This window comes from Asterias amurensis, chromosome 15 (genome assembly GCF_032118995.1).
Source record: "Asterias amurensis chromosome 15, ASM3211899v1".
In the NCBI taxonomy this organism is placed as follows: Eukaryota; Metazoa; Echinodermata; class Asteroidea; order Forcipulatida; family Asteriidae; genus Asterias; species Asterias amurensis.
The window spans coordinates 4577441-4599455 of record NC_092662.1 but is presented as its reverse complement, the minus strand read 5'-3'; the positions used below and the strand labels follow the sequence as shown (position 1 = coordinate 4599455).

The window sequence follows — 22015 nt, the reverse complement described above, 5'->3', positions numbered from 1 at the left end:
CAGGCATGTGATTTTTGAGTTTTTTTCCTGAGCTCAACAGTCTCTTAAAATCTCCTTGACTTGAGACTTTTCTTGATAGAGGCAAAGCAGTCACCAACGGGAGAAAGAAATGATCCACATTGTGTCCAAATCTGTAGTTTAGTATTTCCGATGATGCACAGAGTCTGTAAATCTCCCGAATTGTAACATCTGGGAGGCTCTGGGTCTAAGTTACGGGGGAACCCGACCCACGGAATAGGAATGGAACCAACTCTTAGAAATTTGAGAAGCGATTCTGGCATTTTTTAAAATTCAAATAAAAACTTAACCAAACCACTACTTCGAAGGGGATCTTTTTCACAAATATTGTATTATATCGACATCTGCAGTGTTTCTCACCAAGGTAATTGTTATGGTAATGTAATTGTGGAGTATTTACCAATATATGACTATACCTTTAAACTGGAAGTCCTCCGACTTAGTCTGATTTCTTGTCCCAAAACCTTATGAATGGTCACATTGCGTAGTTTTGGCCGCATTCGACATTCAAGTTGATATTAGTAACATTTACATTTGTACTTACCATGCTTGTACAACAACAAAAAACCGTTTCCCTAGATATCCTGTTTCTTAGTATCAACTAACATGCGCAGTTTCATTTCTATCGGGGGATAACAAAAACCAGTTCAAATCTACTGTAAAAACAACTTATAAATGCGTGAAACATCCTTAGGATTTGTAGATGTTTTTGTAGGTTTTGAGGTCTGTGACCCTTTCTGGCTGAGACTGAAATAGAAACTGACGCAAGTCCTAAAGGTAACAACTGGGCAATTGTGAAGTTGTTTTTCAACTACGTTTATGCAGTTAACAACTAGGTTATTGTACTCTATAAGAATGACTCTTTGGAAAAAAAAGCTTTCGAATAAAAACATACTATACAAATGTACATGCAAAATGTTTTGTGGGAAAACAGCTTTTTGAACATAAGGCACTGGACACTATTGGTAATTACTCAAATTAATTGTTAGCATAAAAACTTATTTGGTAACAAGCAATGAAGAGCTGTCAATAGTACAAAACATTGTGAGAACCGGCTCCCTCTGAGAAGTAATGTAGTTTTTGAGAAAGATGTATTTTCTCAGTAAAACATTTGAATTGATTTCGAGACCTCTAGCTAAGCACAACAAAATTATGCTCACGTGAATAAGGTTACCAGCCAAAATATCATGTCACAAGTACAATTTCTGACTGGTATCCTGCTCATTTCTGCTTAGCAGACAATTGATGAGCAATGATTTCTGTTTAAGCAGCTCTATGAAATTGGGCCTGTGTGCTGTCTTGGAGTTTTAGTACTGGTTATAGAATACCGTGGGAAATCTTCTCCCATGGTATACCGACCGTCCATCCGTCCTCGTCAACTCACAAGGAATAAATACCGTCCTGACATCTCATTAACCCCGATGGTCAATGATGAAACATAACTCGTAATTCATGTAATTGGATTGCTGGACGATTCCAAGGATGTATTCAGAGGAATGGATTGATATGTCAATGCCAGACTATGGTTCTTGGTTAAGACCACCTGCCTACCACCTGTGCTGGACTTCTATTAAAGGGAAGCTGTTGGGTAATCACTCTTAAAATTAATGGCAATAAAAGTAATTGGAATAGAGGCCTACTTCAGCTATTGCTGGTATATGAAACATTTTGAGAAAACTTTGTTTTTGAAGTCATGTGGCTATAAATGTAGAAAAGATACATGTATCAGTTTTGATGCCCATAAATTTGAATCTGGGATCTGGATTTTTGCCGATATCTCGAAAATGTGACTATCTTCTTAAGTGAAGTTTTCACAGATTTATTTTATTGTGTAAATCTACATTTTAGTAGGATTAGAAATATCTTTTAAAGCATTTTTTTTTATATATTCAAATATCAAGTGATAAACCACAAAGGACCTGTCAATTTACCCTCTGGTTTTTACACTTTGTTACCTTTATACTCTGTGAGCTTCGTGATAGTGTAAGAATTAAAATTTGGGGGTTGACAGTTACAAATCCTGCATGTTTTAATTAAATTCTTCAGTTTGTAATTTAAGACAAGTTTAATACAATGACTAACACCCTTTTATACAATTCCAAACTCTTCACCTCTTAATAAAAAACCAACAATAATAAATGCTTGAGCCAACAGCAATACCGCAAATACAAATCTACATGTATAAAGTGCATAGCCCTTGGTTCTTCCAATTATACAATCATCAACATCGCCACCTTATTGTCCTTCTGGCCAGCAGCAATGTTAATTGCTAAATAATCACAACCGACTAAAGAAAGCTTTTTACGAAGTGTTCCATTGGTTTAATTAGATCGTTAATGAATGGCCTTCAGCGTAAGTGCATCTTTTTAAATGCGTTTTAATTGAATTGACAACTGGATAAATTGCGTGCAGAAACACCCAAGTGGATTGTTACAGTCGGCATTTTTTCAATGTAAACAGATACGGTATTGAACGAACGAATGCACTCCAAGTGGCTGAGTCTAGCTATGGTTCTACGGCAGTCTGTGAATGTCCGCCATACCACTCTTGCAAAGAGCCATATGGTGGACAACTCATTTTAGAGTGAAAGATGGGTACTTTTACCTCGATTGAGAGTGAAGTTCATACCACTTTCACTCAAAAAGAGTGACACAGATTGACTTTCACTCTCAAAAAAGCGAAAAAGACACCACTCGGACAAGATACTGAATTTGTCACTCTTTTACATTAAGAGAGTACTGTGTTTTGATTGGTTGGAAGTGATGTAACTTGTCTGCTTGCACTTTTGATCTCTGTGTATAATGATCTATGTACACAGTACCATACATGTAGTGTTGTTTTATTCAACTCGTAATGTGTGGTCATGTCAGTGTGAACTGACTGTGAATCTCCATGTGAAATGAATGCAAGGTCAACATTTGGCAACACCCGGTCTGGCAGGTATCTGGCGTTGGTCACAAGCCTCAAAATGTGACCTCAGCGATTCAGACTAGTCTGAAAGTTGATACAATGGGAGACTTTTTTAGGACACTAGGGGGCAGCAGACTCTACCAGATAACAATTTTTTTTTTTTTTGGGGGGGGATGTTGTCACACCTACTACACCCCTCTGGTCCCTTCGCTCTCGGTTGAAGTCTCTTCTCCTTGGATTGATTTAACTTAAAGATGCTCCCTGGTAAAGATCTTTACCCCTAGCTGTTTGAGTGGGACTGAGAATAATCAACAATGATTTGAGCTTGAATACTGAATCCTGACCTTCCGCTTTCTACAGTAGAAAGCTAGACCAATGAGCTTGTGGTTTGTTCTTATCCATGTGCATGAAAACTGAGAACCCCTGGTTTTGAAACTCATCTATATGTACATGTAGGCCTAAGAACTTTTAAACTACACAACATTGGATGCATTTCTTGCAAACAAGATTTTTTTTGATCAGTGACCTTTTAACTGTGATGCTTTTCCTTTAATCGGAGACATTACCTTGTTCTTGGTTGCAACTTCGCTTTTTCTTATCCATGTGCGTGAAATCTGAGAATCCCTAGTTTTGAAACTCATCTATAGGCTTACATGTAAGTACCTTTGACTACATGTACATGTATCATTTGATGCATTTCTTGTAAACAAGAAACATTTTTGATCAGTGACCTTTCTACCAAGACACTTTTCCTTTAATCGGAGACATTATACCTTGTTCTTGGTTGCAACTTCGCTTTTTCTTATCCATGTGCATGAAATCTGAGAATCCCTAGTTTTGAAACTCATCTATAGACCTAGGTATTTTTAGACATGTATACATCATTCGATGTATTTCTTGTAAATAAGAATGATTTCTGATCAGCGACCTTTCTACCGTGACGCTTTTCCTTTAATCAGAGACATTACCTTGTTCTTGGCTGAACTTTAGCAACTCCTCGTCTACCGTCACTTCTTAATCATACCCAGGTCATGCTAGCAACGGATATCAGTCACTTCCTGTCAAGTCAGATCCACGTAAAGGAGGGGGGAACATGGGGGACCCAGGGTAGCCAATCATTGATAGACTTGTCAGTGTCCACTGAGCATAGCAACCCCTCCTGCTGGGATCCAAAACTGTGATGGGGTTTGAGTTACACTGTAGATATGTACTTGTGGAGGTGGACCAAGGTACTTGAGATCTTACCTTGAGGATACAGTTAATGAGTTTCACTCCCACTGGGCTTGACTTGGCACACTTTTTAACTTTGTCCCTGTATTAATGTTTGCCAAAATTCTAATAACATACCTTCACACCCCCAGTTTCATAATACCAACTCATATTAATATAAATATTACTGTCCACAATGTCAGAGCCTGGTTCAGAATTATTTATACACATCATCGATTAGAGTTTGAAAAAATTACTGTGTGTTTTAGCATAAAAACTTGGTAAGAAAATGGTATTTCCAATGTGAACAGTTCAATGTTGCAAATTATGTGTGTTTACTTCCCCTTTAAGTGTAATCAAGGTAGTTGTCACCACGGCTTCGCTTTGAGCTTTTTTCTTCCTGCTGTTTTAAAACCCATCATTCTACTGTGAATCATTGAAACACATGATTGAGCATTTGTCATGCCTGCCGAACAAGCTCCCAACATCAGCTTAGAACGACTCAATGATCATTGGGTACTCATTTCGTATATCCGCTCTTAACTCTCCTTGTTTGGGGTGATGCGCGCTGCGGAGCTTAGTGCTGTATCCTGGTGCTTAACACTTGGAGTAAGCTGTATCGTGTTAGGACTTAAGCAAGTCTAATCTAAGCCACTCGCACTTTGTGAAATTGAGCGAAACTAAAGTAGGAAAAGTTCAGCTAAGCGATCAGTGTGAGAAGCATGATGTCTTCCAGGGTATAGCCCGGGAAAGGAAAACTCTACCTGCTGAAGTGGTTAGGTTGAGTACAGTCTCATTCACAGAGGAAGTTAGAAAACTGCATTTGTATGCATCTGTAGAGGAAAAAGTGGCAAGCCTTTATATAGAACAGAGGGGTGCTGGGCTGCTTAAAAAAAGTATTGCACAAGGATTGGATAGCGAGTCAACCAACCCAAACCTGAACTTGTGTGACGCTGTGGTTACTCCCCACAGTCACCTACAAGTGAATTAACCAATCAACTGATCAAGGACAATTGGTAAACTCATACCCTTCGGGCGAAAGAAAAAGTTTCCTGGCTGTTCAAGTTCATTGCGCCTGGACGTTTTGTGTTGTTTGGAAGGATTTGTACTGAAGTGTTGCAACTAAGGCTGATTGAGGTTGACAATAGACTCTGAGAAGGAATAAGTATTCGGCCAACAAGTAGCCCAGACTCTCAGTGACTACAATGACACGTCTTTATTGGATCCGGTGAGGCTGTACAGCAGAAGTTTAAATCTTGGCAAGGATTTCTGTGGTTTGCTCTAATCCTTTTAAGGAAGTCTTGACAGAAGAATTGACAAAGCAAGTACTTCTATGTTAAAAGTTCTTGAAGGTACAAGTTAACAATTTCTGGCAGCAGTTGTGGAAACACTTGCATGAGCTTTTGAGGAAGGAAAGAGAAAATCGGTTTGTGAAGTTGTGTGATGTTTCAGCCTGTCACGCTGCCTATAAGTCAGCGTCACAGAGGGGCGTCCGCTGTTGACAAGTTTGACTCATAAGGCCATTGCTGCATTGCAACACCATAATTTTTTTAGAAGTGGCCGTGTCGTGTTGTGGAGAGCAGGGGAAACATAACCCTAGTGCGATTTTTTTGCCGAGGATAAGATAAAAGCCGCTGTTTTCATCGTCGATTTGCTTCTGTAATAATATTCAAGTGCTGATGTCCATCCATGAGTAATGTTTTCATACGGAGGGTCATTGAGAATTCTTCAAGAAAGTTATTTGCGGCAAAGACTTGTGCTAGTCTCTTTAATGTAAATGCACCGTGACCATCTACTTGTGAGTTACTGAAGGTTAATCGGGGTGTACTTGGATACTTTTTTTTTTAAAGATATGCACAGATGCTACAAGGATTACTGCAGGAATTTGACATTGACTCTCGGATTCCATACCTCTGATTCCAGTGCTGTTGCGAATTGGTAACAGTGTACTATTTTTGTCCGAAACCTCCTCTAAAGAAATATTCAGAAAGTGTTGAAGTACTTGGTGTGGAACCAACCTTCTTTCTGCTTGGGGAAACTCATTGTGCAGTTTGTGAGAAAACTTTGTATTGGTCAACGATCCGTACTTGGATTGGAATTTACAGCGAAATTGACCTCATCTATGTGTACACATATTGAAACCTATATTATATCGACACATGTATTTGCAATTGGTCAACTTTTCTTCGGATGGTCTGGAGTTCGTCTGAAAAGAAAGCTCCATGTGTGTGTTGACCTTTGTGTGTAATCACATTAGGATTCTGATGTGACATGTAATTGGTTGCAAGCAGACAATTTTGTATTTATCTTTGGAGTTATTTGAGCGGAAGGGTACTCCTGACTGGTCGAGAATTACTGTTTCTACAAACGTTTACTTTGATACATAAGTACAGCATCAAGCTAAAACATCCCATCAGTGGTCGTCCGTAGAAGCTCTACCCTCTAATTGCTGTCATCAGTCATGGGAGATTCACGTGCCACCAGCATGATCGGGAGACGGTCTTCCTCATCTTCCGCCCGAGAGTTGGTCTCCAGCATGAAGCAGAATGACCTCTGGAGCACTCAGTCTGAGATGATTTATGTAAGTGTGATCAGTCCGCTAACCCCTGTAATGGTGTGAATGTCTCTCAGTGCCAAGCTGTGCCCTGGCCACCGCACCCCCCCCCCCCCCCCCCCCCCCACTCACCCTGGAGACATAAACACAAATGTATTTTCAGAATGTTGTTTACAACTCGTTCGGATTACATCTAGGCATACTTTGAAATGGAATCAGCGTGTACTGAATCCTCTGTGTGTAATAGTTAGTATTGGGTATCTTCAGTTGGAGTTTCTTGCTCTCAGAATTTTTTTTAGAATAAGAGTACAGACATTTTCAAGAGTATTTTTGTTATGTTGAAAGTCCTGCATGATAACACATGCAGAATGTACACCGTAGCACCTTGTAAATCCTTATAAGGTGCTAAAGAATTGGGTCTCATAATTCATCACTGCAATAACCTATCTTTCTGAAAGTTTGTATACTCAGCGCCTTGAGTACCTTGTTTGGTAGGTATGTGCATTTTATAGGCCCTGTACGACTTTGATATTATTATTATTAGTATTATTTGTTAAATGTACACAGCTACTGACAAGTGGTGACTTTTTCTCTGCACAGATTAAGGTTTTATAAAAGTGACTAAGGAGTCAACAAAGTTGGGTTCGACTCATCAATGTCTTGAGGTCAAGTGTAATTGTTTTTAGAGGTCAAATGTAAAAGGTCATAAGATTATTGCCTTCATGAAGCTTTCTGGGTCAGGTTAAACTCAAATTGATAAGTTTCCAGAAAATCGTAAAAAAAATTAATCACCAGGAAACGTTAAAAGATTGAGTCACTTTGACCAGCCGGATGGTTAGGGATAGTCTGAACAAAGCGTTAAAGAGTGACCAACTAATCGGCAGGAAAAACTTCTGTTATTGAACATGTGAGAAACACTCTTACATCTTGCCATCGTTCTAGATTATAAGTGTTTTTCTGTGGTTGCCGCTGATTTCTTGCCCGAGGCAACGTCGTGCGTTTGGAAGGTGGGTGGGAGGAGGGTATTTTGTTGGTTAGAAACTGATGTAGATGAGGATAAGAATCGATGCACACATGTGCCGAGCATACAGACTTATTTTTGTTTAAAGATTCATGTTGTGATGGGGGTATTGATTTCAACCTCCACATTGCTCCCTAATTGCCAATTATTTATACTGGGGCATTCATGGGAAGCAGTTTGTCAATGCTGTTTATTGTAAGTAAAACAACCTTACATGCAAAATTACATAAAATTTCAGTAATAGGGTCAATCTTGGCATTCAGCTTCAAACTTGACACTTCATTCTCAGATAGTCTTAATATTAACGGGCATCCTAATGAGAGAACTGTAAAATGTTCTTCTTGAACATTTTTATGCTTAGGAACTTTTGATGCTTAAAAGCAACTCTATGCAGTTGAGCCTACATGTACATGTAGGTCTGGAATTCTTCTGTTCTTGCCTATGTGTATGAACAGAACATCACAACTATAAAAGAATGAAATAAATAAAAAAAAATTATTGAATCTTCAAACTTTCTTGAAAGAGTTAGAGCAGTCGCGAAAGGGAGAAAGATATTATCCACATTGTGTCAAAATCTGTAGTTTTGTATGTCTGATGATGCACCTTCTGTAACATCTTGGAGGTTCCGGGTCTACATTAAGGGGACTCTAGGCCAGCCAGCCATTTTTTTATGAGTATCCACATTCATCAAACCTCATTCCTTCTCAACTCCTTGGCCACAGACCATGCAGCTTTAGACTAAAGTTCTCCATATTCCATTAAGGTACTTGGCAGGTTATCGATTGGATTCCTCTCGTCAAAACACACGTGAGAAAACAGAAGGTGCCTTTTTAACTTCTTAAAGAGCAAGCCTCTCTCAACAGCCAAGCGTTTGGTAACACCTTTTACCAGAAGTTCACAGCGTCGGCTTAATCATACTGTGTAATTAACTTAAAGGCCTAACCCTTTGACCTGTTAAACAGGAATGAGTCACAAGGTGGACCAAGTTGAAGTAATCTTGATTTGTTTTATTCATTTGCTTATTTCCGTTTTGTCCTGCCTTTGGGGGGAAATTCCCTGCTGGCCCGATCGGTAAAAACGTGACCAGATGCTTGTTCCTTCGCTGGGTATATCAATTTTAATTAGAAATTAAAATGCCATTACATCGCTGATGTGGATGCAGTGCCGTAGGCTGCAGTATTGTATTGCACTGTCTGGTACTCTGGTCATGCTACCGGTACATCTACACGTATGTGGAATGAGATGGGGGAGGGGAGGATCTATGCTGTGTAGAAGTGGGGAGGCAGATGGTTCAAATTTTTGTCAGGGATAAACACTAATTACTTCTTCCTCCCAATTGTGTTTGAATTTCCTGAAGAGAAAGGTTAAATGTTGTTTAAAAACTATTTACACGTGGAGTTGGCATCACACAAAACAGAGGGTAATAGTTTGCATGCAGCTTGCAGAGACCTGTGCCAAATTTCATAGAACTGCTTTTAAAACGCAACCAGTCACTAGCAAGCCTGATACTTCATATGCCCCTGGTCATGGCCTTAGTGCCCTTGAAATGCTCCAGTAGAAATTTACAATTTGCTCATAGGGTGCCCTTTACCAAGGAGAAAAAATGCCTTGGTGCCCTTTGCCTTTTTAAACACTAGCAAACAGGCCTGAACTAGGCACATTCTTACAAGTATGTGGTTACCAGTCAAAAAACTGCTCACATGTAAGTCCTTGTTATTGAGTTTCTTGTCTTTTAATTGATGTGTTCAGTTCAATCTCATTTTGGTTTTTCTTAACAAAAAAGACATACATGTAGACGAAAACAAGTCTTACAACTTAAAACATTTCAAATCGTGACTCTGACTTTTTTCTTCTGATGTAATCATGTCTGGATCGGGATAGACTGAAAGACAAATAGCCCTTTCTTGGCCAGGCGCTTAACTGCTTTAGCTTTGAAGTCTCGATCCATACACATTGGTTTACCGAGTCGAGTTGAAAATATTCCCCATCGGCAATCAGCCCTTACAAAAGCAATTCAATATTTGGATAACATAAAGCGGTTTTTCCCCCCTACATGTTTTTCTTGACCACAAAAAAGAACAAAATTAATAAAACCGATGAAATTTTCGAGATTATATGACTCCTTAGGTGTTTTGATTTGATAAGATTTAAAGATTTGCTTCGTTGAAGTTTTTACCAAAATTGAAAAAAGGGAGATGAGGTTTGGATTAAGGCAATACACGTTTTGCAGAAAGCAAACGCTCATTCAGTTTATTGGCTTTTTAAAGATACAGTACTGCAGCGAAAATGGATTTGCCTTTTTTTTTGTAAAGAGAACAGAATTGCCTTTTAATATTTTCACAAATATGGAGCAAGTAAATTACACAAGTTGTACATGCTTGTAATGTGCTATGGTACACACACGTATAGTGAACTTACTGTATGGACAAAGTTTTGTCTCCCTTGTTTGAACAAATGATAAATTTAAAAGCAGTGGCTATTAAAGTCAAGTTTTTAAATAGTCTTTCTCTGTGTTTGGGTTTTAAAAATTCTTGTCTTGCAGCGCAAGCCTCCCTCCAATTTCGTTGGACCCACAGATCTAACCAAGGTGAAAATTGAGGTCAAATTACGGAGTCGGTAGACGGCGTTGATTAATTCGCTCTCTTAATTTTTGTCTCCACAGTATATCGGCACGCTTGATGTCCCTCGACCCAGCAGTCGAATGGAAATTGTTACCGCCATGCGGAGAATAAGGGTAAGTTTCTCTTTTTTTTTCTTAGTTAAAGAAAAAAAAAACTCAACCTAGAAGCGATGACGGGGGCAGCTAAAGTGTAATTGGGTTTGATTTCTGAAAGGATGCCGGGTTGGGGAAGTACTCGCGGATTCCACACAGGAGTTATTCTCCTGGTGGGAGTTTTTAAAACTGTGCCTCAAATACGAAGTATGGTCGGTTTGTTTGAGGCAAACAGCAGACTTTTAGGGAATTGGGTTAGACCCATCTTGAGGGATCGAGACCCATCAAGAAGATTGTCTTTACTCTGGCCGGTTGACTGTGCTTGAGTTACAATACCCTGATGCATCTTCGCACTATGAAGGTTTTCAAAATTAAAACAAAGTTTTAGCATTTGAAGTGCATTCGTCACAGCCAATCCAACCATAAATGGCAATATTTTGGTTCTGTTAAGCTGACAATATTTTAAAGAAACAAAGCAGACTTGACCCTGCTTACCTCTGGATGTTGGACCAATTGAGCTATACGTGTACCGAGAGGCAGTCTCTTTTTGTATGATTGTAGATCATTCCCTTTTAGCACTTTGATATTATAAAGAAAAAACCCCACAATTTATCGCAAACCAAACCAAACCAACGAAGGTACACAGACACTACTTTGGCTTATTCCATGGTTTTTCCCGATCTGCAATGAATGAACAATTCATTATAACTTGATTATGAAAAAAAGAAAATCTAAAACAGAAGCATTTATTTAAAACACCTTACTCATTTGCATGTGAGAGACAAATCAGCAAAAAAACTTGAAGTAATTAACGACCCCTGCCAGAAATGTGACACAAACAAGAAACTTTCATCCTATGTTTTCCCTCATCATCCATCTCACGGTGAACGCCCACTAAAAATGATAACAGCTGTCAAGAAGCTAAAAATAACAAGTTTATTCCGATCTCATAGATAGCGCAAATAATCCCGGCAGCTGCTTATTATAGAGGTGTGAGCAAAGAGTGTGAAATCTGCTGTTAATTGCAACATGAATGTTACTTTCACTTTGTGGTGACTCATTGGCATGTGGTTTATGTACACGGAAAAGGTGGACCATGGAACAGGAAAGCCCCACAGCATCTTTCTTTGGGTCGGCCAAGATGGTCGTTTTAGATCTGTTGGCCTTTTGGCTGTGTCAGGCAGAAATGAAATTTTTCCAGATTTGCTGGGGTTTTTACAAAATGTTGTTTTGTCTTTAGATGTTTGTTTTACAAAGAGTTTCTTAAAATGAATTGGCACAACTTGATTTGTTGGACTTTATGTTCCAGTGATCGATTGATATTTCAAAGGTAACACCAAAATTCAAATCCAGTTTGAGTTAATTTGTCTTTGTTCACCGTGAAATTTAATTGAATTTAGCTGTTATTTAAGATGAACCGCTTACTCAATGGAATGCACTGGTCTCCTGATGGTCCTAGCCTAAAAGCGAAAGTAGAGTATGGTTGTGTCAAGTTCTATGTCAAACTCTATACACCTTTTACATGTATGTGGCGTGTGTGCTGTGCTAAGTTCCATCATGTTACAACATGAGCACATTGGTATTGATCAAGGCCAGTTATTGATTCAAATTTACTTACATTTGCATGCTTACAAAGGTGTAGTACATCATTAATTTAAGAAGAATGAATTCATTCCCATCGTCTAGTCTTCAATTAACGCACTGAGGTTTTTGAGGCAGTAATATGGGTATAGTAAGGTGTTCAGTAAATGTAAGGGGCAGATACATGTGGAGTAGAGGACATATTTGGGGGGGGGGGTTACTGTACCTTTATGATACAACCAATGGAATTTGGCACACATCCGGTATAATGTTGTAAGAAAGATTTTTGGCTATTAGGGCCTTTGCAGAATTTTAGGGCCTTTAATTTTGGAAAAATATATTGAGCAATTTTTCAAAATTTTCAAAATGGCTACGATTGTGTGCTTCACAACCTATGTTGGTGTACAAAGGACAAATCTGTGAATGCTCGTTTTTTTCCGTCTTACCAACGTTCTGCACAGCTTAAGACATATTCTGACTGCAAGAAAGTGACAGACAAGATTAAACGTTTGCAAATAATGCCCAGCGATTATCATTTTCCGAGGCACTTGTCATAACGCTTCTTTCATTACTGCTTCCTTCACATGGCTGCCACTTTCAATTAAACCCGCTATCTCAAAGACAGACAGTCTGTAGGGTGGGGGGGGGGGGGTCATCTGAAAATCTGAGAAACTGGGGAGAGAGGCAAAAAATAAAACTACCGGAAATTACCGCTATCATCCATCGATGCACGCCAAATGCCATCCCTGGCCCTCAAGGCTTTTGTCAGATATTATCTGTTTGCTATGCGAAACTGACGACGTTCCACCAAAATAATTATTAATATGAGCCCTGAACTGCCTGGCAGTGCAAAATGTGGCTGGATTGCATTTCAACCTATAGCTAGACTAAAATTCTTAAGGCCGAGTTATAGTTTGTAGTGCGATGATCGTGATGGTCGGGCGATGAAAATCTTGACACACAATCATAAAAAGACACAGTTTTTAAGCCTCAGCGATGACTATAAACTGTGTTTTTTTTAGGATCGCGCAGCAAGATTTCCATCGCACAACCATTGCGCGACTGACTAAACCGGCCCTTATTGGGAAATATATTGTATACCTGTATGATGTTCACTTTCTCATGTGTCCAATGCAGTATCTTGCCGGTCACGAAATGCCATGGAATGCACAAAGTACCCTTAAAAAGGGGAATACAAGATGACCTGACCTGTCCTTAATGTATTTTCTTGACGTCTTTCGACCACCTTAATGTTTTATTTTTTATTTTGTCCACTTTATAATTAACAAGTATCATAAGACATGCTCTCGTCTGCAATAAAAAAAAATTCCACACTTGGAATTGTTGTTAAAACACAGGCAAGGAATTTCATCTTTGAGAGAGCAAGGCAGTTTTCATTTTGCGAAGGACACTTTAATTGAAAAACCTTTATGTCTATGGGAAACTTTTGAAAGTGCACCAAGACCAGGGGCAATTGAGGACGTGGCCTTCGTGTTATTACAGGACCGGACACACATGTAATGTTTGTTCAATTATACAAGTGGTTGATTATGAGCTGTGTGTGTGTGCATAATATTAGGTCAGCAAATACAAATGATTGCACTGTAAACTTTATTTGGATATATTTTTTATAATATACAAACAATGTGTGTTTTTTTTTTTTATATCATCGTATTTTGATTCAAAGGTCAAGTTCTTTTGATGATGGAAATAGTACAAATTGCGGACCGTTCAATTAGTTTTGTCTGTTTTGATAGATGCATGATTGTTGTGTTACCGCAAATCTGACTAGATTGTACATTTATCTCCAACATGCAAAGACTTCAAGTCCTGACTAGATTGTTACTCTGTTGTGCAAAATGTCAAACCCTACCGAAATATAAAAGCAAGGGATTTGAATGGGCAAACGCAGACTGCACTTACGTAGGGAACCCACACCATTGCAATTCCAACTGGTCCAACAGAGGTGAGAGTAGGGGAAAAGACAATAAAAGGCAACTGGAATGCTGAACAGTTCAATGTCAAGTCCAAAGGATAAAGCATTTGTGGTCAAGTGTTCTTGCTCAAGGTCTCAAGTGCCATTACCGAACCGGAACCCACACTCTGGCAACCCAGAACTTGAGTCCTGTGCACCAGACCATTCGGCCATGGCACAACCGACTATTTCGTACATGTAGCTGGGTACAAGTTCTTGCTCAAATAGTTTTTAGCCATCCTTAGTAAAACTATGACCTAAACCTGAACCAAACACTCCGACAGCACACCAGAAATTGAGTCAGGTACACTTGACTGCTCATGCGTGGCAGGCCTCCATGTAGTATACACTTAACATGTAGTAAGTACAAACACTGGGATTTGTTGAACAAATTTAACAGTTTAAAATAAAAACAACCTTTGATAACTTGCCTATTAAGAAAAGAAAAAGTAGTTTTCAGAGAGGAATTTCGCTTGTTTCTTTTTGTACCTATATTGAGAGGTTATTTTATTCATTTATGAATTTATTTTTAATATGAGATATTGCCTATTAACATCTCAAGGCAGGTAGGACGACCACTGCAAGGTGAGGGCTACGCATAACTGGTTCGGGCTGTTGATCCAAAATCAAAGTTGCCTGGCCGTGCATTTTAAAATAGTAGCAATTAAACACAATGTATTTAAACTGGTGGCATTTCAGATGAATTTGTTTTACTCTGAATTGCTGGTACAAGCTATCAAATTAATTTTCTTATGGTGAAATATTAATTTTAGAAAAATATACTGTTGAGGGGATTTTTTCTGTATCTTCTTCAGGGGCACATGATTCTACAAACCAAATCTAATATAGTTGGCATCTTGTGTGAAGCGAGAACACTAATAATAACTTGTCCGGACTTTTTGGGAAAGGTTAGTCTGGGAAACAGAGTTTTTTCGCAAGCTGTTCAAACTAAATTTCCTACCGTCGTCGGATGAAAGTTCCCCAAACCTGTTTTCTTACTGCATTTACAAAACACCACTACATCCAAGAAGTTTCTCAAAGGCACTGCACATAAAAAAGTAGAACACCAAACATTAATGAAAGCAAAACAAAGACAAGAAAGAAAAAACTGGGCAATTTACAGTGCACTTTTTTTTTTACTATGAGGCTGCACGCTCTGTTGTAAACTCTTTTCACTTTTTTCCTCCCAAGAGTGTCAGCACTTCTCCTTGTAGACCCAAATCGATGGTTTACTTCATGCATCGTTGCATCACTGTCTGTCTGCTTCTCCCATCCCCCACTCTATTTCTCTCTCTTTCTTAATATCTCACTCTCAAATGGCACAACCTGAGGGCTGCCCCTGTACTTTTGCCCAGACACAATAAAAAAATAAAAAAATAATGTTTATTTTGTTAATTTAAGAAGTTATCCAATTCACATGAAGTGTTTTTTAAAGACAGTGTACACTATTGGTAATTGTCAAAGATCAGTCTTCTCACTTGGTGTATCTCATCATATGCATAAAATAACAAACCTGTGAAAATTGGTCATTGGTCAAAATCGGTCGTTGCAGTTGCAAGATAACTATGAAAGAAAAAAACACCCTTGTCACACGAAGTTGTGTGCGTTTAAGTGGTTGATTTTGAGACCTCAAGTTCTAAACTTGAGGTCTCGAAATCAAATTCGTGGAAAATTACTCCTTTCTCCAAAACTAGGTCACTTCAGAGGGAGCTGTTTCTCCCATTGTTTTATACCTTCATTCTTCACCATTACTCGTTACAAAGTAAGGTTTTATGCCAATAATTATTTTGAGTAATTACCAATAGTGTCCACTGCCTTTAAGCGTAATTCTTGTTTTTGTTCAAAAAGAAAATATTGCCTGTAGGAAACTGTTACGGGTTTGGACAGAAAGCGATTTTTAATTTAATTCAATTTTTCAAACTGCAGACAAAAGCATCAACAATGTAAAAGATGCCCAGGGGCTGATATTCCTGAGGTTTAAATTTGAAGGACGTGGATACAAATGTAGATATGGTTCACACTTTTTGTTTGTGGTTGAGTTGGTTGAGTTTGCTTTGTGTCTTAGAGAAATTCAAACACAGACTGTGAAAGACTTAAAGTTGGATGTGAAGACAAAGTACTACTGTTTCAGTATTCTCCCTAGCTCAGACACCTGAGGAGCAGTCAAAATTAGAGGTAAAAAAATGGCCGTAACAAATCCATGTGCTTTGATTATCGTCATCATATTACCTCTTAGATGGCCGCTGGATGATGTCAAAACCATAGAAATAGAACCCGGAGAACGCTGAGCTCGACCACCCTCTGTGTCAGCTGTGGATGCGGCGTATCAATACCGCGCACTACGCGCGTATGGCAAAATTATCATCGTGTGACATGCGCGTATGGCAAAATGGCAAGATGTCAGCGCACATAGACCATTTCTAGTGTTTTCATTGGTCAATGATGATGTCATTGTATGGCAACATTGTATGGCAAAATATTTTGCCATACACGCGTTACGAAAATGGCATAAAAATGGTCTCACAACAAAACCGCACGCACAATGAGACACTCAGAGTTTTCCGGGTTCTATTTCTATGGTCAAAACAGATCTATGGATGTGGGTTACAGGGATTCCTTTCCTCATCAGAAAATAACATACACAAAATAATACTCTCCTCCTTAGCTCGGCCACCATCTTGGATATAATTTCGTTCTCAAGGATTCCAACCTCCAACCCCCGGTAGAATCTTCATCTTCAATTCAAATCAAGCTCTTGCAAATTCGGCCCTGGGAGGCAACGCAAATATTGATACAAAAAATATAGATTGTTTTTTTATGAAGATTTGTCGCTACTAGTAATGTACATGATTTACGGTGTAGGTATACAGTTTCTGTGTTGACGTAAAGTCTGTGTGGTCGTGCACATTGTAGCGTGCAGTTTGCTGGAAATACTAATTAATTTCTACAGTCTGAATCCATTATGTTGGAGAGTGAATCTGACCATTGCAGCAACTAGTAATTATGGTTGTTAATGTTGTTATTACAGTTGGCTGTTGTCGAATTTGGATTGAATTTGGAAAATGATGGCAGAGCGCTGGAGATATTCTTTTGTACAGACCGTAATTCAAACATTTATCACCATGTCAAGTCAGGCAGTTCTTGGAAATGCTGGAATGGCAAAGTTAGTAAGAGCTCATGGAAAGTGCAGGGAGTTTATTATTGTGCGTGTTCATACTTAAAGTTACTAGGCATTCTTTACTTACACAGTTAGCACAGAAATTCAGGGCCCTGTAAGCAAAGAATGGTGATCCCAGGTGCAGAGTTTGGCAGTTTAAGCATAGCATAACTTTCATAAAGCTGTTAAGCAGAAAATATTGCTCAGCACTTGATTCTGATAAGCAAAAATTTAGTGGGGTATTATAAACTGAATGTAGTTTCAGCTGTTGAACTATTTCTGTTAGGCAATAATTGTCTGTGCTTAGCAAGTGTTCTGTGCTTACAGGCTTTATGACATTGGGCGCAGAGTCTATTCTTGTACTTGGAGTAAAGGTACTTCTTAGCACATTGACCTCGTTCCGCTACCCTCCTCCCCCTTTCAAACACATAGTCCAAATCTTTCATGAAGGCACAGGGAGTCATTGCCAACAGTAAAAGCCCCGGCTTACTGGGAGGATTTTCCGAGTAGAGTTGTCTCTATTTAGAAGCATGACTAAGTAGAGACATAAAAACCTGCCAACAAATTGGAATATCCTCATGTTATGTGTGGCCAAATAAGGTGAAGGACAGGAATAGAAGCGACCTACATTCAGCCCTGTATGCTTCATTTTTGAAAGGGCAAGGGCACCATGGCATTTTCTCTTTAGTGAAGGGCACCCAATGAGCAAATTGTTAACTTCTACTGGAGCATTTCAAGGGCACCAAGGCAATGACCAAAGGGCATGGAGGCAATCGCCTTCCTTGCCTCCGTCACTCCGTGAAATATCAGGCCTGTACACTCACTTCTGGCCAGGTGTTTTTGGTGACCTTTGATCTTTGACATTCATTTGAGAAGATGGAATGATTTTCATTTGTGGTTGTCATTGGGTTTGCGCTTGGTTGATGTTGCTTTGATTCGTGACGCCCCTCATGAAAATCAGGCAGTTCTTGGAAAATAGTGAAATAGCATTAAAGGTGAAGTCGACCAGACACCAGCCTCGATCTCACTTTGATGTGCGATGCTAGTTTTTGTGTTAGTCGAGTGCAACATTGCAACATTGACTGGTCCATATATTTGTCTGATACAGATATCTCTTCTTCAGTAATTCATGTAGCGATATTGACTACTATGTTTAAAACAAAACAAAATATGCCAATCAAATGTTCTCAAGCAGTGCTCTTTACCAAGTAGAATTTATGGCCCTAAATTTTTGGATTAATTACCGAAGGTATGTATACCCTTCCTTTAATACACAAATAAAAACACATTAACCAGAACATTTCTTTGAAAAGATGCATGAACCCATAAGCCCCTTTTGCTCGATTTGATCAGATTCCCTTAATTAATATCACCCCCCCCCCCCCCCCCGTCTACTTTTTAATAATAATTTCATTTTGTCCAATTCCATAAAACTCAGCACTATGTTAACCATGAAATTGCATTTCACGCAGCCTTAAGTACAGAGGGTCCTTGATGAAAATTTGCCTGATGCCCGGCCGTCAAGCACATACGCGAACATGGACATCAGTCCTCAAAATATCCCGTCATTTAATTTGAGCGTTCAATTTGTTTGGCAAATCCATTTACGGGAGGAGTTCATAATGCGTTTTCAACATGTTTCATCAGATAAACATGTTTGGGGTTTTTTTGCCTTTTTTTTTTTCTTCTTCTGCAATCGTCTGGGGGGACGTGTTGGGATGTGAGATGTGTGTATGAATGGAAAATATTTCATCCAAATGGAATTCAGTGTGACATTTGACATTGTTGATCGTATTGGTGCACTACATGTGCATCCTGTACAAGCGATCACGGAAGGGAAAAAACAAAACAACTTGCAGGTGCCCGAGACTGGACAGGCAATGGTGATAATTACGAAAAAGTACAAGACTGTTTTTTTATTTGTTGATGTTGTTTTTAACGGCAGTGGACACTATTGGTAATTACTCAAAATAATTATTAGCGTAAAACCTTTCTTGGTGACAAGTAATGGGGAGAGGTTGATGGTACAAAACATTGTGAGAAACGGCTCCCTCTGTAGTGCCATAGTTTTCGAGAAAGAAGTAATTTTCCACAAATTTGATTTTGAGACCTCAAGTTTAGAACTTGAGGTCTCGAAATCAAGTATCTAAATGCACACAACTTCATGTGACAAGGGTATTTTTTCTTTCATTATTATCTCGCAAGTTCGATGACCGATTGAGTTTAAATTTTCACAGGTTTGTTATTTTAGGCATATATATATGTTGAAATACACCAACTGTGAAGGCTAGTCTTTGACAATTACCAATAGTGTCCACTGCCTTTAAACTGTGCAGCAAATAGCAGATTCATAACAAATGTGCAGACAAAGTTTATATATTCAAAATATATCAACACTCATTATGGTTAACAACACTCAACACTTTCCTGAACAGAGGTACATGAACATTATAGAAATCATTTAGTTAAACAATATTACATAAAACCACTCTATTTTTCGGACTTGTTCTCTTCTCTTCCTATAAGTATAATCCAAATGTTCACAGTTTTTTTTTAATACTACAGGAGGCATTTCAAATGAATGTTATTCCGTCCCAAGAGAGAAAACACCCAAACAATACCCCCATGTACCAACACCGAAATATACACTCATCACCTGCCCACATTATAATGCAACAACCACAACTTAACCTGGAATCATAGTACCCAAACACCCCCAAAAATAACAATTTTCCTTCCAACCTCCACAAATCACAACCTGTGTGTAAACAACTGGGGTGGAATTTGTGGGTCAATTGCTCAGCATGGTGTACACACGGGAACATTCTTGTCCTCATCGGGTTACCGGTGGTCAATAGGTGGTCCCCCCCTCAGGGAAGTCCCTGGACTGCCACAAACCAGTTAGCATGACAAATGAGGATAGACTTTTTGAATCACCTGCAAGACTTTTCAGAAGGAAAGTGGCAGGATATGAGTTGAGTGTGAAAAAAGTTTATAATCCCCAGTCTTAGTTTAGAGCCATAGGGTGGGGGGGGGGGGTAGCGGGTATTTCAGGGGTGTAGCAGGTTCTGGTCTTTCTTTGTCTTTCCGTTGGGCCGAGGTGAGTGAACCAGTTACAGTTTACAATGGACTGCAGTAGGCCAGTTAACTCATGACCAGAGAAGTCTTCTTATAAAATATCTTGAACAGAAACAAATTGTGTTCGTGTATTATTGACTTTGATGTCAAGGCTCATATTATTGAATCTTGAGTCTTATAAATGTATCTCAATTCTATTGAGTAAACGAAGATACATGGAATGAGGGCCTTCTTAATATGTACCCATAACGACAAATGAGATAATTCTTTAAGACAAAAACATGTTAAGAAGTATACTAGAAGTTTTTCTCATTTTGATTCTGGTCAAATATTTCTATATTTGGTCTTTATTCGCCCCCCCCCCCCCCACCTTCCCACAAATGCATCGCTTTAATAAACCAGTGGTAACTACTAATAATAAAATCTATTAAGGACATGACCTTGGCTTTGATGTTCTGATGGTCGAGTGGAAGTCTGGAAGTAGGTCAAGGCAAATGTCAAATCTTGCAGCTGTTAGTGTTCACTATGGATTTTTGGTAGGAGCCACTTTGGGCTGCGTGTGGTCTCTCAAGGGTTAAAGGTTACCAGGTTTCTAATTTGAGAAAATAGAATTAGCTGTTGCAAACAACTTACCAATCAAATGGACCGAGAGTATAAATGCAAAAAATAGTTAATGGCCTGATGTCTTGACCCTAGCAGAGTCTTTCTCGAAGTCTAAATGACAACACAACAAACATGAACAGGTAACTAAGTGAAACATAAGCAGTGAAGTGGAAATACATGAATGGGATTAGAAAGCATACAGAAAAAAGCAGGGGGTAAACAATGAATAGGGTTCTAATTTATTAGGATTTTTCAAATATCAAGATTTTTCACTGGCATTCAGATTTGTGTAAAGTAGGCGAACTGGTAATTACAGAGACATGAGACTCAGCTCCATTGTAGATTTCTGTTTTTGATGATCTTGGCGAGAGGTCTTAGATAACATGTACCAATTAATGTACTATTCTTAGTTCTGAACATCCCCTACAGATAATCCACACTTAAGGTCACACACACCGCAAAGTCAAACAACTTTAGAGTGTATGCATATAAAGACAGCGTGTGGCTTGCTGTAGCTTTTGGGAGTTCAATAAATTTCTTTGCATATTTTGGTCGGTGAATCACTTGGCACGTTTGAAAAATTATGCAGCTCAAAACCAAAAGCCGAATTGCTCGCAAAGATGGCGTATAATTATCAGGCACTATGTATACATCTACGTTTCCTTCTATGTATACTTTTGCTGCACTTGTATAAGACATGCAAAGTGTCAATAAAAAACTGAGAATCTTTGAGAAAGGGAGAGTTGCATCACATAGAGGCATCGATGACTCACTGCTCCTTGCAAAACATCATCTCATTGCAATTGAACATCCCGGATCGTCATTCCTGATACCTGAGAAGCACTCAGGAGGCCAGGGTAGTATCTATCCATCTTCAAAATGCAGGTTTATCACGGAGCATGGGATGTAGAATAGGGGGGGGGGGACACACACCGAGTCTGATATCAAGTTGATGGGTTTTGTATTATAGATAGACCTCTTGGTTTATCAGTAGGTGGTTTTCGTTCATGTAAATGTACATGTATGAGCACGACACATTGCTTTTACTCTGAAATCAATCTCTCGCCCAGGATGTTACTGACTTTTCGATCAAACTTTTCAAAAACTGAGGGGCCTGGCGACGGTCTCAAGAATCCTTAGTACAAAACATAGTAGAGGACCAGGAGGGCACAAAACTGTAAATATAGAAGACATTT

The 22015-nt window shown here is 39.0% G+C and overlaps 1 protein-coding gene across 3 annotated transcripts in view; it reads left to right on the top strand.

The window, feature by feature from the left end:
- The window catches only part of LOC139948138 (uncharacterized), a 64341-nt gene that overhangs the window by 13422 nt on the left and 28904 nt on the right, over nt 1-22015 (top strand). For 2 of the 3 annotated variants that reach the window (XM_071946181.1, XM_071946180.1), the window contains exon 3: nt 10375-10446. In XM_071946181.1, coding sequence (XP_071802282.1) covers nt 10375-10446 — 72 coding nt within the window. Of the gene's footprint in view, nt 1-5806; nt 6719-10374; nt 10447-22015 lie in introns of those variants that run through there. The other variant, XM_071946179.1, reaches the window with a different exon arrangement.